The sequence below is a fragment of the Microcaecilia unicolor genome, chromosome 1 (genome assembly GCF_901765095.1).
Source record: "Microcaecilia unicolor chromosome 1, aMicUni1.1, whole genome shotgun sequence".
NCBI lineage: Eukaryota > Metazoa > Chordata > Amphibia > Gymnophiona > Siphonopidae > Microcaecilia > Microcaecilia unicolor.
Genome location: NC_044031.1, coordinates 85,029,459 through 85,047,645, shown reverse-complemented (window position 1 = coordinate 85,047,645; position 18,187 = coordinate 85,029,459). Strand labels below are relative to the sequence as shown.

General features: G+C 41.0%; 1 protein-coding gene across 1 annotated transcript in view; it reads left to right on the top strand.

Annotated features, from left to right (window-relative positions):
• The window catches only part of ADARB2 (adenosine deaminase RNA specific B2 (inactive)), a 379,575-nt gene that overhangs the window by 38,761 nt on the left and 322,627 nt on the right, over positions 1 to 18,187 (top strand). Inside the window, exon 4 of the mRNA XM_030199275.1 lies at positions 13,233 to 14,140. Coding sequence (XP_030055135.1) covers positions 13,233 to 14,140 — 908 coding nt within the window. The remainder of the gene's footprint in view (positions 1 to 13,232; positions 14,141 to 18,187) is intronic.

Here is an 18,187-nt window from a genome sequence, read left to right as displayed (position 1 = left end):
TTGATTAAGTGCTATCTTTGAAAGGGATGTAAATAGTTACATCATCTGCATTAAAAAATTATTATAGCCATGTGCATCTTGCACCTTTCCTAAGGGGGGCATCATAATATTGAAAAAATGGGTGAAAGGGGAAATCCCTGTGGGACTCCACAGTCTGGAGCTCATTGGGGGGGAGATGGAATTAGGAGATTTGATTTGATAGGATCTAGATTTTAAAAATCGTCGGAACCTATTTAGGACATACCCTTTTATACCTAAGTTATCCATTAGTGCAAGTAGCAAATTATGATCTACCACTTCAAATGCACTTGAATAGTTTGTGATGAATACTAGTGGTCAAGGGTAAATGCCTTTACAGATCAGTCACATGTGGATATGCCTTCTGTATGGGGAATGTTGCTATATAGTGATTCTACATCCATTGTGACCAGAAGAGTACCTGGTGGTAGCTACTTGATGTTTTCTAATTTGTTCAGAAAGTCTGCAGTGTTTTGCATAAAGCTTCTTTATCTTGTGTGGTAGGGGTTTAAGAAGTCTTTCTATAAGTCTAGATATTTCCTCTGGGAGTGTGCCAGTATCAGATATAACTGGCATTCCAGGGTTTCCAAATTTATGGATCTTAAGTAGCATGTTGAACATGCCCACAGAAGGATGATGTGGTATGATTTTTTTCAGATGTGACTGTACTTGCTTTAGAAATGTCTTTTCAAGAGTTTTCAATTGTTTTGAATATTCCTGTGTGGGATTCCTCAGTTTCTTGTAGTATATACTGTTTGAGAGCTGTCTGTGCCTTCTTCTATGTACTGTTGGGTGTGTATAATAACACAGCCTCTTTTGTCTGCAGGCTACATGATAATGTGGTTGTTCATAGATTTTTTATAGCCACACTTTCTAGTGGTGATGGGTTGTACAGAATATTCTTTTGCTTGCTGGAAAGTTGTGATTTCACCTTCTGTCTATGTAGCTGCCTGATTCATTGTCTTGTCCATTTTGTGAAGTGAAATACATATTGTTTCAAATTATATTCCAGTCTGTTAGGAGTATCTTTTTTTATGGAACTGTACTTTTATGTGGAGTTTCCTAAAAAAAAAACATTCTTCTAGATCTGAATATAGTTGAATTTCATCTAGTTTACTATAAGGGCAAAATGAACGTCTATTAGACAGTACTGAGGTCCAGTGGCGTAGAAAGGGAGGGCAGGAGGGGCGGTCCACCCCGGGTGCACGCACTCGGGGGGTGCCGGCCCCGCTGGTTCCCTGCTCTCTGTGCCCCGGAACAGGTTCCGGGGGAAAGAGAGAGCAGGGAACCAGCGGGGCCGATGCAGCTCCGAGTGACGTGCACTCGGGGCGGATTGGCCCTCCCACAGGTAAGAATGCGGTCGGGGGGGGTTGCGCTCCGGGGGGGGTGCGCCGCAGAGGGGGGGTCACGCCGTGCTGCACCCGGGGGGGGGGGTGCACAGCAGCGACCCGCCCCGGGTGCCATTAGCCCTCGCTACAGCACTGCTGAGGTCTCATGCTGTGATTGTAGTTAGAGAGGTTTACTATCCACAGTTGATTTACACTTCAATCAGTGTGATCAATGGGAATTTTCCTGCAGGGGATTTGCTCTCATTTTATCCTGGTGAGCTTGAATTTTCATTTTGATTTTCCTCAGATTGAAAAGTGTGTCCAAGTTATTTAAATCTGCTCCATCAGGTGTGGTGCTGGTGATCTGGACTATGACTGTGGAGGGAAAAAAACAACTTTCTTTGTTTCTTTCTGATAGTAATGTATTGTTTTGTTTTTTTGGTTTGTTTTTATGTTTGTTTGTTTTGCTTGAATTCCTTGCAGTTCTTTCTTCAGCTGGTTCATAGAGTAGGTATTTTGATCCTGCACAGTCCTTATGATTCTTCTTCGTTTTGTAAGTTCATTTCGCAGTTTCTGATAGTTATATGTACAGAGATTTCTGCATAGTCAGATTGTATGTAGTGGCCAAAGGATTTTTGACATTGTCCTTTGGGGCAGGGGTATAGCCAGATACCCAGTTTTGGGGTGGGCCTGAAACCAAAGTGGATGAGCACAACAACCCCAAGCCCTGCCCGGAATATCTCCCTCCCCTCTCCCTCCAGGCAATTGGGTGTCTGTCAACTCCACTCCCTCAAACCCCCACTACCTTTTAAAGCTTTAGTTCTTTGCTGACAGCGAGCAGCAACTCATATCCACTGCTCACGCCAGCCCTGAGCCTTCCCCCTGACCTGGTCCTGCCTATGTGGAAACAGGAAGTTGCATCAGAGGGAAGACTCAGGACAAGAGCAAGCAGTGGTTGTGAGCGATGCTGGTGAAGAACTGAAGGCTTTAAAAGGTACCAGGGGACTGGGGGAGTGGAGTTGAAGGGAGGAGAGGATCAAGAGATGCATGCTTATTAGGAGTTTCATTAGTATAATGCCAGCATGATCGTATTATATCTCTGTTATTTGAATTTCAGTGCTGTTGATATTTTTGATACTGTTTCATGGTAGTCCTATTATTATGTTTCAATTTGCTGTTTTCAAGTTTACCACATTTATTGTATTTATGTTTATATTTGGTCATTTTACTATTGTTATGCCGTTAACAAAATTGTAAGATTTATGTTAAACTGTACCTGCTCTACATTGCCTAGGGTGAATCTCTTCATAAAGGCAGCTTGGAGATCCCCGCAGCCACATCATAGCTGTGCCACTTCTGGATAGGCATGGGCCCGTCTGTGGCTACATCACTTCATAACAATATAAGAACCTAAGAATAACCATACTGGGTCAGGCCAATGGTCCATCTAGCCCAGTATCCTGCTTCCAACAGTGGCCAATCCAGATCACAAGTACCTGACAGAAACCCAAATAGTAGCAACATTCTATGCTACCAATCCCAGGGCAAACAGTGGCTTCCCCTATGGACTTCCTCCAGGAACTTGTTGAAACCTTTTCTTAAAATCCAGATACGCTAACCGCTGTCACCACAACTTCCGGTAATGAGGCCCAGAGCTTAACTTATTCTTTGAGTGAAAAAATATTTTCTCCTATTTGTTTTTCAAGTATTTCCAGATTTTGAGATCATTTTTCAAGTTTAAAAATGACAATTATATGAGACAAAAGGTCAGGGTTTTTCCAGACCTTACTATCCACCTTATAATCGAAAGAGAAAAACGCCTAGATTTCGACCCAAATCGGGAGATAGACGTTTATCTCACAAAAACGAATAAATCGATATAATCGAAAGCCGATTTTGGACGTTTTCAACTGCACTCCGTCGCAGATGCGGTCAAAGTTGATGGGGGCGTGTCAGAGGTGTGGCGAAGGTGGAACTGGGGCGTGGTTATCGACCGAGGAAAGATGTACGCGTTAGGGCGATAATCGAAAAAATAAAGGCGTTTGTAGCGAACATTTAGGACACTTTTGTTGGACCCTTTTTTCACACGAACAGGTCCCAAAAAAGTGCTCTAAATGACCAGATGACCATCGGAGGGAATCGGGGATGACCTCCCCTGACTCCCCCAGTGGTCACTAATCCCCTCCCACCACAAAAAATTGATGTTTCACAACTTTTTATTTTCACCATCAAATGTCATACCCACCTCCCTGGCAGCAGTATGCAGGTCCCTGGAGCAGTTGTTAGGGGGTGCAGTGGACTTCAGGCAGGTGGACCCAGGCCCATCCCCCCTACCTGTTACAATTGTGCTGCTTAATGCTTATTAGTCGTCCAACCCCCCCAAACCCATTGTACCCACATGTAGGTGCCCCCCTTCACCTCTTAGGGCTATAGTAATGGTGTAGACTTGTGGGTGGTGGGTTTTGAGGGGGATTTGGGGGGCTCAACACACAAGGGAAGGGTGCTATGCACCTGGGAGCTCTTTTACCTTTTTTTTGTTTTGTAAAAGTGCCCCCTAGGGTGCCCGGTTGGTGTCCTGGCATGTGAGGGGGACCAGTGCACTACGAATCCTGGCCCCTCCCACGAACAAATGCCTTGGATTTATTCGTTTTTGAGCTGGGCGCTTTCATTTCCCATTATCGCTGAAAAACAAAAACGCCCAGCTCACAAATTGTCGAATAAAACATGGACGTCTATTTTTTCCGAAAATACGGTTCGGTCCGCCCCTTCATGGACCCGTTCTTGGAGATAAACGCCCATGGAGATAGACGTTTTCATTCGATTATGCCCCTCTATGTCAACTTAAGAGAGGAGGAAAATGTTTTTGATATGTAGACAACGGGTCCAGTCCCTAGGGAGCACTTTTTAACTTCAATATCCATATAAAGTGTGGTTGTCTTATCATCTGTTAGATGTGTTTTTTGATCTAGACCATTTTAGGTTTTTGGAAGAAGCTAAACAATTGGAAAGCGCTTAATTGTTATGTACATATATGTTCTCCTTTTGGAGGTTAATAGCTGCTGTTTGCACGATAAGTTGTTTTTATTTACTTAGTCTTCTATCTTTATTATTGTATGATTATTTTTTCTTATGGCTTCAAGGGTGTTTTTCTTCTCATTTTGGTTCTCCATTTTTGTGGACTAAGTAGCACATATTTAGACTGTTTAAAGTGTATTCTATGCTTCTTTTTTGTATTTCTATTTTAAGTGCTTTGTATTTATCAGTGATATACAAGTACTTGTTTATCACTGATAAATACAATTAAAAAAAAAAAAAAAAAAGTATTTCCATGTAACTTCATTGAGGGTCTCCTGGTCTTTTTACCTTTTGAAAGAGTGAAAAATTGATTCATTTTTACTCGGTCTACACCACTCAAGATTTTGTAGACCTCAATCATATCCCCTCTCAACTATCTCTTTTCCCAGCTGAAGAGCCCTACATTTTTAGCCTTTTCTCAAATGAGGGGAGTTCCATCCACTGGGGAGAAGCTGGCTGTCTTGGTACATGTGGATACCAATGATATAGAAAAAGGTGGGGGAGAGGTTCTGGAAGCCAAATTTAGGCTCTTAGGTAGAAAGCTCAAATCCAGAACCTCTAGGGTAGCATTTTCTGAAGTGCGCCTGTTCCACGCGCAGGGTCCAAGAGACAGGCAGAGTTATGGAGTCTCAATGCATGGATGAGGCAATGGTGCAGGGAGGAGGGTTTTAGATTTGTAGAGAACTGGGCAACATTCTGGGGAAGGGGGAGCCTATTCCAGTATGATGGGCTCCACCTTAAGGGTGGTACCAGACTGCTGGCATCAGCATTTAAAAAGGAGAGCAGCTTTTAAACTAGAACCTGGGGGAAGGTCAATATTCATTCAAAAGCGCATGGTTTGGAACAAGGTATCTTTCAAAGGTATCGCCAAAACAGGGAAGATAAGGTAGCCCAATAACGAGGTTGCAATAGAGACCATAGTAGGCCAGGTATCTTTAAATAAAAATCAGACAAAAGATTACAGATTAACACTGTCAGCTGCTGAGCAACATGTAAATAGGAACAATAGACAGTTTTAAATGTCTATATGTGAATGCCAGAAGCCTAAGAAATAAGATGGGAGAGTTAGAATATATTGCACTAAATGAAAAATTACATATAATAGGCATCTCTGAGACCTGGTGGAAGGAGGATAACCAGTGGGACACTGTCATACCGGGGTACAAATTATATCATAGTGATAGGGTGGATCGAATTGGTGGAGGGGTAGCATTGTATATTAACTAGAGCCTTGAATCAAATAGATTGAAAATTTTGCAAGAAACAAAACACTTCTTGGAATCACTGTGGATTGAAATTCCATGTGTAAAGGGGAAAAGGATAGTGATAGGAGTGTACTACCGTTTGCCTGGCCAGGATGAACAGACGGATGCATAAATATTAAAGGAAATTAGGGACGCAAACAAAATGGGCAACACAATAATAATGGGTGATTTCAATTACCCTGATATTGACTGGGTAAATGTAACATTGGGGCATGCTAGGGAGGTAAAATTCCTTGATGAAATCAAGGACAGCTTTATGGAGCAGCTGGTATGGGAGCCGACGAGAGAAGGAAAAATTCTAGACCTAGTCCTTAGTGGATCTGGTGCGGGAGGTAATGGTGCTGGGGCCGCTTGATAACAGTGATCATAATATGATGGATTTGATATTAGCTTTGAAGTAAGTATACATAGGAAATCAAATATGTTAGCATTTAACTTTAAAAAAGGAGACTATGATAAAATGAGATGAACGGTGAAAAAAAAACTTAAAGGAGCAACTGCGAGGGTCAAAAATTTATATCAGGCGTGGATGCTGTTCAAAAACACCATCCTGGAAGCCCAGGCCAAATATATTCTGCGTATTAAAAAAGGAGGACGGAAGACCAAATGACAGCCAGCGTGGTTAAAAAGAAAATCCTTCAGAAAATGGAAGAAGGAACCGACTGAAAATAATAAGAAACAGCATAAGGAATGTCAAGTCAAATGCAAAGCGCTGATAAAGAAGGCTAAGAGGGACTTCGAAAAAAAGATTGCGTTGGAGGCAAAAACACATAGTAAAACATTTTTTAGGTATATTAAAAGCAGGATGCCGGCAAAAGAATCGGTTGGACCGCTAGATGACCGAAGCGTAAAAGGGGTGATCGGGGAAGACAAAGCCGTAGCGGAGAGATTAAATTAATTCTTTGCTTCGGTCTTCACCGAAGAAGATTTGGGTGGGATACCGGTGCCGGAAATGGTATTTGAAGCTGACGAGTCAGAGAAACTTAATGAATTCTCTGTAAACCTGGAGGATGTAATAGAGCAGTTCTACAAACTGAAGAATAACATCTGGACCAGATGGTATTCATCCCAGAGTACTGATAGAACTGAAAAATGAGCTTGCGGAGCTATTGTTAGTAATATGTTATTTATACTTAAAATCGAGCGTGGTACCGGAAGATTGGAGAGTGGCCAATGTAACGCTGATTTTTTAAAAAAGTTTCCAGAGAAGATCCGGGAACTTATAGACTGGTGAGTCTGATGTCGGTGCCGGGCAAAATGGTAGAGACTATTATTAAGAACAAAATTGCAGAGCATATTCAAAAGCATGGATTAATGAGACAAAGTCAACTTGGATTTAGTGAAGGGAAATCTTGCCTCACCAATCTACTACATTTCTTTGAAGGGGTGAACAAACTTGTGGATAAAGGTGAGCCAGTTGATATTGTGTATCTGGATTTTCAGAAGGTGTTTGACAAAGTACCTCATGAAAGACTCCAGAGGAAATTGGAGAGTCATGGGATAGGAGATAGTGTTCTATTGTGGATTAAAAACTGGTTACAAGATAGAAAACAGAGAGTAGGGTTAAATGGTCAGTATTCTCAATGGAGAAGGTTAGTTAGTGGGGTTCCCCAGGGGTCTGTGCTGGGACCACTGCTTTTTAACAAAGTGATGCATGTGGGAAAGAGGAACCCAAATTATAGCTACGTCATGCAAGGTTCCACATTAGGAGTCAAGGACCAAGAAAGGGATCTAGTTGTCGTCGTTGATGATATGTTGAAACCTTCTGCTCAGTGTGCTGCTGCGGCTAAGAAAGCAAATAGAATGTTAGGCATTATTAGAAAAGGAATGGAAAACAAAAATGAGGATGTTATAATGCGACCGCACCTCGAATATTGTGTTCAATTCTGGTCGCCGGATCTCAAAAAAGATATAGTGGAATTAGAAAGGTGCAGAGAAGGGCGACGAAAATGATAAAGGGAATGGGACGATTTCCTTATGAGGAAAGGCTAAAGCGGCTAGGGCTCTTCAGCTTGGAGAAAAGGCGGCTGAGGGGAGATATGATAGAGGTTTATAAAATAATGAGTGGAGTTGAACAGGTAGATGTGAAGCATCTACGCTTTCCAAAAATACTAGGACTAGGGAGCATGCGATGAAGCTACAATGTAGTAAATTTAAAACAAATTGGAGAAAAGTTTTCTTCACTCAACGTGTAATTAAACTGTGGAATTCGTTGCCAGAGAATGTGGTAAAGGCGGTTAGCTTAGCAGAGTTTTAAAAAGGTTTGGACGGCTTTCTAAAGGAAAAGTCCATAGATTATTATTAAATGGACTTGGGGGAAATCCTCTATTTCTTGGATAAGCAGTATAAAATGTTTTGTAATTTTTTGGGATCTTGCTAGGTATTTGTGACCTGGATTGGCCACTGTTGGAAACAGGATGCTGGGCTTGATGGACCTTTGGTCTTTCCCAGTATGGCAATACATATGTACTTATATGTACTAATATGTATAAAAACTGGTTAAAAGATAGAAAACGGAAAGTAGGGTTAAATGGTCAGTATTCTCAATGGATAAGGGTAGATAGTGAAAAATTACAAGACTGGGTGTCTAAATGGCTGATGACATTTAATGTGAGCAAGTGCAAAGTGATGCATGTGGGAAAAAGGAACCCGAATTATAGCTACGTAATGCAAGGTTCCATGTTAGAAGTCAACTACTAGGAAAGGGATCTAGGCGTCATCGATGATGATACGTTGAAATCGTGTGCTGTGTTTGCAGCAGTAGCTAAGAAAGCAAATAGAATGTTAGGAAAGGAATGGAAAACAAAAATGAGGACATTATAATGCCTTTGTATCAGTCCAAGGTGCGACCACACCTCGAATATTGTCACCCCATATCAAAAAAGATATAGTGGAATTAGAAAAGTTATAGAGAAGGGCAACGAAAATGATGAAGGGGATGGGACAACTTCCCTATGAGGAAAGGCTGAAGCGGCTAGGACTCTTCAGCTTGGAGAAAAGACGGCTGAGGGGAGATATGATAGAGGTCTATAAAATAATGAGTGGAGTGGAATGGGTAGATGTGAATCGTTTGTTTACTCTTTCCAAGAATACTAGGACTAGGGGGAACGCAATGAAGCTACAAAGTAGTAAATTTAAAACTAAATGGAGAAGAGTTTTCTTCTCTCAACCTGTAATTAAACTCTGGAATTTGTTGCCAGAGAATGTGGTAAAGGCGGTTAGCTTAGCGGGGTTTAAAAAAGGTTTGGATGGCTTCCTAAAGGAAAAGTCCATAGACCATTATTAAAATGACTTGGGGAAAATCCACTGCTTATTTCTGCGATAAAAAGCATAAAATGTATTGAACTTTTTTGGGATCTTGCCAGGTATTTGTGACCTGGATTGGCCACTGTTGGAAACAGGATGCTGGGCTTGATGGACCTTTGGTCTGTCCCAGTGTGGCAATACTTATGTACTTATATGTACTTATGAACTGAAGTCAGCAGTTGAGGACAAGAACCATCACTCTCATAAGTGCCTCAACTGGTTTCTGCTGCTCCACGTGTCTAGTACATGCCTGTAAAAGATGAAATCGGTTTGGATTCCTTCAGGGCAGTGGACTATAGGCAAAGCTTCTTAAGATGATGGTGGAGAAAGGTGCCAAGACTGGTAGAGGCAAGCTAAATATCCTGGCAGATGCAGCACAAGTTAGTGAAGACCCAAACCCAAAGGATTCATTAGCCTCTAGGTCCTTGCAAGTCCTTAAGATTGGATTCAGTAAGGCCTCTGAATGAGGTTCTAAGTGCTAAATTGGAGGCAAGGACAAGAATGAGATTAGAAGTGATCTATGAGCCAGAGATGGGCTTTTTTATAGACCTCACATAAATAAAGTATTTCTTAAAGGACATTTTCCTGTGTGATATGCTTCTTTCATACCGCTGTGGGACTCCCAGCCAGTCAGGTTTTCAGGATATCCACAATGAATATACCTGAGATAGATTTGCATACCAAGGAGGCAGTGTATGCAAATCGATCTCATGGATATTCATTGTGGCTATCCTGAAAACCTGACTGGATGGGGTTGCCCCAGGACAGGTTTGGGAATCACTGGTGTAAAGAGTAAATTAATTAAAATATGAGTATGATGCAGAATATATAGGCAGTGACAATGGGCTGTATATACTACTGTGCAGTAAGGTTTTATAGTGACCATCTGTTAATTGCCAAAATTAACATGCTGTAAGTGCAAAATATTAACTGTTGGGGGTGTTCCCAGGATCTTCTCTCTCACATTTACAAGGAATGACAAGGGCTGTACATACTGCAGCATGACATGTTTATCCACTCCTATCCTAGCTGAAATAGTATTGAACCAACTCTGACCTCATGTGCAACTTTCTTTAATCAGTCACCTTACTTTCTAACTCTTCTTACTCTCTTACGTATCTCCTATCTATATGTTCCATCTTTGCTTCACCCTTCACTATCAATTAAAATGTTTTATTACGTATTGTGTTGGCATTGTAAGTAGTATTCTATGCCATACTTTTTATTGTTATTTGAATATTTTTACTGCTGTAATTGCCTATTGCTCATGTTTGATCTATTCTTACAGTACACCACCTTGAGTGAATTCCTTTAAAAAGGCAGTAAATAAATCCTAATAATTAATTAACACAAAGACATTTACCATACACTCCTACTACTGATGTGACATTAACAGCCAATGCACAGTAACTAACTTTGTGTTAACTATGAGGTGCAAATCCCATCAATTCACATGCTTTCTGCATCCCTTCTGCAGATTAGCAGACTCATACTGTAGACAGTAGCATTGTCAAGCCACTACACTATTAGCATGGGTCCATGCTAGTTTGACACAGGCTAATCCTCGTGTTAAATACTTAGCACTCTTTAGTAAATAGAACCCACTGTTGCTTAAGAGAGAGAACATTACGCTGGCATGATTGCATTCTTGAAACTGAATAATTTTGAACTTGGAAGGTAGGATAATGAATGTGTGTGCATGTGTGAGAAAGAGTGTAAGTATGAGACAGACCTGCTTATAATCGAACGAGAAAAACGCCCAAGTTCCGACCTAAATCGGGAGATGGACGTTTATCTCACAAAAACGAATAAAGCGGTATAATCGAAAGCCGATTTTTGGACGTTTTCAACTGCACTCCGTCGCGGATGCGGACAAAGTTGATGGGGATGTGTCAGAGGTGTGGCGAAGGCGGAACTGGGGCGTGGTTATCTGCCGAACAAAGATGGGCGCATTTCACTGATAATGGGGAAAAAAGTATGCGTTTTTAGCTAGAATTTAGGACACTTTTCCTGGACCCTGTTTTTTCACGAATAAGGCCCCAAAAAGTGCCCTAAATGACCAGATGACCACTGGAGGGAATCGGGGATGACCTCCCCTGACTCCCGCAGTGGTCACTAACCCCCTCCCACCACAAAAAAATGATGTTTCACTAATTTTTATTTTCACCCTCAAATGTCATACCCAGCTCCCTGGCAGCAGTATGCAGGTCACTGGAGGAGTTGTTAGGGGGTGCAGTGGACTTCAGGCAGGTGGACCCAGGCCCATCTCCCCTACCTGTTACAATTGTGCTGCTTAATGCTTATTAGTCGTCCAACCCCCCCAAACCCACTGTACCCACATGTAGGTGCCCCCCTTCACCCCTTAGGGCTATAGTAATGGTGTAGACTTGTGGGCAGTGGGTTTTGAGGGGGATTTGGGGGGCTCAACACACAAGGGAAGGGTGCTATGCACCTGGGAGCTCTTTTACCTGTTTTTTTGGTTTTGTAAAAGTGCCCCCTAGGGTGCCCGGTTGATGTCCTGGCATGTGAGGGGGACCAGTGCACTACGAATCCTGGCCCCTCCCACGAATAAATGTCTTGGATTTATTTGTTTTTGAGCTGGGCGCTTTCATTTTCCATTATCGCTGAAAAACAAAAACGCCCAGCTCACACATTGTTGAATAAAACATGGGCGTCTATTTTTTCCCAAAATACGGTTCGGTCCGCCCCTTCACGGACCCGTTCTCGGAGATAAACGCCCATGGAGATAGGCGTTTTCGTTCAATTATGCCCCTCAGAGTATAGTATGCAGTGTGTTTGTGAAACAGACAAAGACAGGTGTGCATATTTGTACATCTTTGTATTATAGCAGCATGACATTACCTTAGTAGTGTATGGAGTGTTATCACAGTGACAGTATTGTGTCTGTGTATTTTCTGCACCAATAAAAAAATATTTAAATAAAACAGTGTATAACAGGTGAAAAGGACTCAAGAATTCACAAGATTAGCTACAAGCATATTTTCCAATTTAGCTCCCCATATGACTACAGTAATATACAATATTTGAAAAGCACGGTGTGTTAGATGATTTTTCAGTGCAGGCATTAATCAGTGTGTCATGTCAGATGTATAGCAAGCCATCTGTCAGAACAGAACAATTGGAACATAAAATTACCATCTTGTTTTCTGATCCTAGCTATAGTGCTTGCCATTAACAGTAGAACCGGGGTGATTCTGAAATGTGTGCTCCAGAATAACAGACATGCATTATTGACACTTAAGGCTACCTTGTTATTTTACAAAGCTAACAACAGAACTATGGAAATACACAGTACAAGGAAGGTACAAAAAAATTACAAGTCTTTGCAATTAATGATGGCAATTCATACTCTACTTTTGATAGTAATTTGCTCTATTGTTAGCACTTTTCATGGCCTCGCTTATCTTCTGTCAGTACATTAAGAAGAAAAAAGCATCACAGCAACATATAGTAATATTAAAATAAATTATGGCACATAAAGATCAAAATGACCTACTCAGCTGAAAAGTTGAAATAGGTCCACTTGGAGCAATTTGCATAGAAATTCTCATTATGTAATCTATCATCATTTCTCGAGCTCTTAATTCTTTTTCTGTCTGTCCCAATCATCCCCAAAATCTGTTCCTGTGATAGCTTCCACCACAGGTTAGTAGGCCATCCTAGGCCTTGCCATCTTCAACTGTCATTCTTCAAAGTCCTACACTTAAGCCAACACATAAGCCCTTTCCTCTAATTAATCCCCATAGCTACCAAGTTGATGAGGCTATAATAAATAGAAATAAATTTTCCCCATATTTAGGGGTCCTTTTACTAAGCTGCAATAAAAGGGTCCTGCGTTTATATCAGCTTGTGTTTTTTACATGTGCTGAGGCCCATTTTACCACAGCAGGTAAAAGGCTGTCCATTTTTGGGAAAAAGGAACGGCCGTGCAGTAAGTGAACCACTTAAATTATGGCCATTTCGGTGGGAAGCCCTTACTGCCACCCAATGAGATGGTAGTAAGGGCTTCCACACTAACCCAGTGGTAACCAGGGCATGTGCTAGGGGTCTGAACTATTGCCGGGCTCCTGCGGTAGCCCAGCGGTAGTTCCAGATTGGCATGCAGTAAGCCCACAGTGGGCTTACCATTGCTTAGTAAAAGGGCCCCTTAGGCCTTTATTTTGATCTTATGTTTAACTAAAAGCAACACTAATCTGTGTCCATTTCTTTATTTGACAAGGTACCAGCAGTGCAGAAGTAAAGGAAAATCGAAATGTTGGCAACTTGGAAGGCCGTACTATATCATCAAATGACAGACCAAGAGGTGATACATCTAGCATTAAACGGAAACGGCCTTTAGAAGAAGGCAACAGTGGGCATTTCTGCAAACTACAACTCATCTGGAAGAAACTTTCATGGTCAGTGACACCAAAGAATGCCCTGGTCCAGCTACATGAACTTAAGCCAGGCTTACAATACAGAATGGTTTCCCAGACAGGTCCAGTACATGCACCTGTCTTTGCTGTTGCTGTAGAAGTAAATGGGCTTTTATTTGAAGGTACGGGACCCACAAAAAAGAAAGCAAAAATGAGGGCGGCAGAGCTGGCTCTGAAGTCATTTGTTCAGTTTCCAAATGCATGTCAGGCTCACTTTACCATGGGGAACTGCATTAACCCATCCACGGACTTTACATCTGACCAGGCGGACTTTCCAGATACTTTGTTCAAGGAGTTTGAGCCATCTACACACAGCAAGAATTTTTCGGGTTATAACCCAGTTAATAATGAATTACTTTCTGCCACTTATCGACATGGGAGATTACTCTGCCACACGTTGGACCTAATGGACCACAGTAAACAAAACAAGCACAAGATGGCATCCCCAGCTGAGAATGAGAAGAACCCAGTGGTGTTACTAAATGAGCTGCGACCAGGACTGAGGTATGTCTGCCTTTCAGAGACTGTGCAGAAGCAGCATATCAAGAAGTTTGTGATGGCACTGAGAGTGGATGGGAGAACATTTGAAGGCTCAGGACATAGCAAGAAGCTGGCAAAAGCCCAGGCAGCACAGGCTGCCCTGCAGGCCCTCTTTAACATTCGGCTGACAAGTCACATTCGCAGCAGGAGTAAATGTAACAGTATGCCACAGGTGAGAGTTTTCAGGTACACATAGATGCCACCAAGATGAAAAAAGTGCTATGATTAATGTCCTTGCTGTGCATTTCCTTATTTTGTTTCTAGAACTACTCCCTAACTCCAGCAGCAAGTGATCCATTCCCCTGTTTCAAGTGACATTATGCCTTAAGAGTTCAGCAGAGTTTATATAGTGAACCAGTTTCCTGCTGGAAAAAAAAATGATCAATGCTGCATCTTAGTGCCTATTGCTGTATTTTTTCCTTCTCCCTACATATAATGCAACACTTGTAAGGAGCAGAGGGATAAACAGAACTATATATGAAAGGAGTCTAAGCACATGGAACCTTAGTGATAAATGATGCCATTAACTAAATAACAAACTGAGTCATTTTTGTGATAATACAGAATTCATTGACAGCAAGGAAAACACATATACAGTATATGCGCCTTGTTTTGTCTCAAGTTCTTTTTTTTTTTAAGGGGTTTGGTTCTTAGAACAGTAAAAATCTCAAATTCCAGTCACAGTTTTCTTACAGTCTCTGTTTTAATTCTTTGCTTATTGAAGGATCCTTTTACCAAGCTGTGGTAAAAAGTGGCATTATGTGGGATTTTCCTATGTGCTAAGGCCTTTTTTTAGCGCAGCCATAATATGGCCCATGTTCTATTTTTTTGCATTAATGGCCATGCACTAATGTTGCCATGGGTTACGGCCATTAAAAAATTACCAACTGAGCATCTACCGCCACCCGTTTTGTAGGTGATAATGGCTTATACGGTATTTCTGCACCAAACAGCTAATGTAGACATACTGTTTCGGGCAGGAATGCCCACTCTCTGCCCCCCTGACATGCTCACTTAAAAATATATATTTTTTAGCATGCAGTTAATGCGCACACATTTGGCAGTTACCACAGGACACCTGAGTGCATCCCACAGTATGCTATTTTAAGCTGTGTTAGGCACATTATTTTTTTGTTGTTGTTACATTTGTACCCCACGCTTTCCCACTCATAGCAGGTTATATACAGGTACTTATTTGTACCTGGGGCAATGGAGGGTTAAGTGACTTGCCCAGAGTCACAAGGAGCTGCCTGTAGCTTAGTAAAAGGACCCCTAAGACGAGCACAGCACTGAACCACTTTAAAGATTCTAAGGGAATAGTCTGTTTTAGAAATGCTGGAAGTAATTTTATAACAGGGTGCCTAGGTGGAAAATCTAAAAAGCTGCTTATTTTATAAAGACAACATAGAACCAGCAGCAGTGCACAAATCCTTATGCGCAAATTTACACCTGCTCCTAAGATGGGGAACATTTGTGCATGTATTCTATGTTTGTACCTGAATATTTTATAACATACAACATACATCACAACTCTGCCTACACTATACCCCCAGGAAAGCCTAAGTGTGGTCTGTGTGAAAGTATGCCAATCTTTCTTCAAGTGTACATTTTATAGGCGTAGACAGCTACATAATTGTACACAAGGCCTTTTCAGGGAGTAAAAATGTTTTACACATGAAAAATTCTTTATTAAATTATTCCTATAGAGGGCAATTTTTTTATGCATTTCTGCAAAATCTACTGGCAGTTTTTACCTCAGATTTTTGCCATGCTCTCTTTGAAAATTACTTCAGGAAACAGTGCATGCATACATCTGTACACCTTTTTCATCCAGGTACATTTTCTAAGTAAATCAAAATATGTACTATTTATTTAAGGATTTATTTACCACTTGTTTTATGGAATTCACTCAAGGTGGTGTTCAGCTATGGAAGTACTTCCAAACCCTGATCTACTGCCAGCCCCAGACTGTGTTGGGTATGATTTCAAATTAAGTAAATTGAAATGATTTAAAACTATTTTGTATGATTTTGTTTTTTATTTTCTTTCAAATTACTTTTTTACCCTGATTTTGATTTTAGATTTGAAATCACATATTCAAGTATTTTTGTATCTTTTTCAATTATTGAGGGGCTCAAGTGTCACTGAGCGGCAGATGGACAGTTTTTTGCCAAAACATCCAAATCACTATTTTCAAAACCCATTTTTATGATGGATTTCTATGCAGTTCATATGCAGTTCATCCAAATCACAATGGGGCGTGTTGGGGGTGGGATTTGGGATTTCCCAAAACATGGATGTTCCTCTGTCATAATGGAACAAAGCAAAAACGCCCAGGGCTAAAATGTTTTAGTCTAGACCTGTTTCAATCACTACTAAGTCACAAAAAGGTGCCCTAAATGACCAGATGACCACTGAAGATTTAAGCCCCCCCCCCCCACTTCCCCAGTGGTCACTGACCCCCTCCCACCCACCAAAGATGCAAAAGAAACAGTACATACCAGCCTCTATGACAGCATCAGATGTTATGGCCAGTCCTATTAGAACAGCAAGAAGGTTCCTGGAGTTGCCTAGTGGTCGGTGCAGTGCACTGTAGAGAAGGGGACCCAGGCCCATATCCCACTCTAATGATAAGCCTGTGGTGGAAAATATGAGCACTCCAAAACCCACCAAAAACTTACTGTCCGACCCTGTTTATATATTAATTCTTGCCTTATAGAGACTTGTAATGTGCAATAATCCTGTCTCATGACAATTACATTTAACAGTAGTACCTTGCTCTGCCGATTTTTTTTTTTTTTTTTTTTTAAATCATTTGTTGATTGGTTTCAATTTGAAATCACAACTGGCTTACTGATTTTGATTTCAAATTCATTTTGTGCTTAGTGATTTTGGTTTGAAATCTATGTCAAAATGATTTTAACCAACACTGGCCCCAGAAATGCTTTCCCTAACTGCAGGTAAAATGATGTATACAGTGGCATTACACATATAATTTCATCCACCTATAAGGTAGGCAGTTTTCAAAAAAGCCCATTTTTGTGGATAGAGCATTGTTTTCTTGTAGTAATGGCTTTGAAAAAATTGCTCTCCTTCAGCTTAGTGGAATCTGCCTGTGCAAAAAACTAATTATTGAAGCATGATATATTACATATATGAATTCTTATCTTTGCATGATTTTGGTATGTTGGAAGGTGAAGTTTTCAGAATTAATAAGAAGCATACATAGATTGCTACAGAAACAATTTCACTTCCTTAATTATGAAAAGAGAGTGAAAACGTTTTGCCACTCCTCAACTAATTCTATGTGAAAACAGGGCAACATTTTCATTACACATTCATCACATCAACATGTGCATATACAAATCCAAACTCTCTTGAGTTTTCAACCATAAATGTTTGTGACAAGTTTCTATGGGCCTCTTTTACAAAAACGTGCTGCCAATTCTCGGTGCGGGAAATGAGAGGAAGGCCATTCAATTCCTATGGGCTTCTTCTCATTTGCCGCGTGGAAATCGCTATTGCGGGTTTGTAAAAGAAGCCCATGACTAAGAAACACACTTTCCCTCTGAGCCAAAAGGTCACTGAGTTATTGTTCTAAAAGTTGTTCATCTGTCTTTATTTTTAAGGTTACCAGAGATCATGATTAGACAATGAAATGTTTTTTTTCAAATCCAGCACTGGCCACACTGTCTGGTCATCACTTGTATAATCTCACCTTTCAGCATTATTTTTAATTACAAGTGTTACTGTCAGAACTATGTTCTTACCCTTTCCTACACTTTAGCTCTCTCTCTCTTGCCATATACTTTCCTTTGTCATAAGTCCTCAAGATAGATAGATAGATAGATAGAGGGCTTTTTTGAGGGGGTACTTGGGGATACTGAGTACCGGCACCTTTTCCGTTGTCTGCTAAAATTGACCCATGGACCCCAAGTTTTAATGAAAGAATTCAGGCTCTACACACCAATTCTGCATTGTCTTAGATTCTGTGACTGGTTGCAGGGGGCCTGGATATTGTGGGATGGGTCCCTCAGTGATCACCCCACCCCTGAAGAGTAGCCTATCATTTGAGTACTGTCACCTTTTTTTCTAGAAAAAAATGCTCTGGATAGATATAGATAGATAAATAGATATAGGTATAGATAGATAGGGTGGGGGAGGGGAGAGAGAGAGACATGAAGATACTACTGCAAATATCTGCCCTGATGAAAGTACC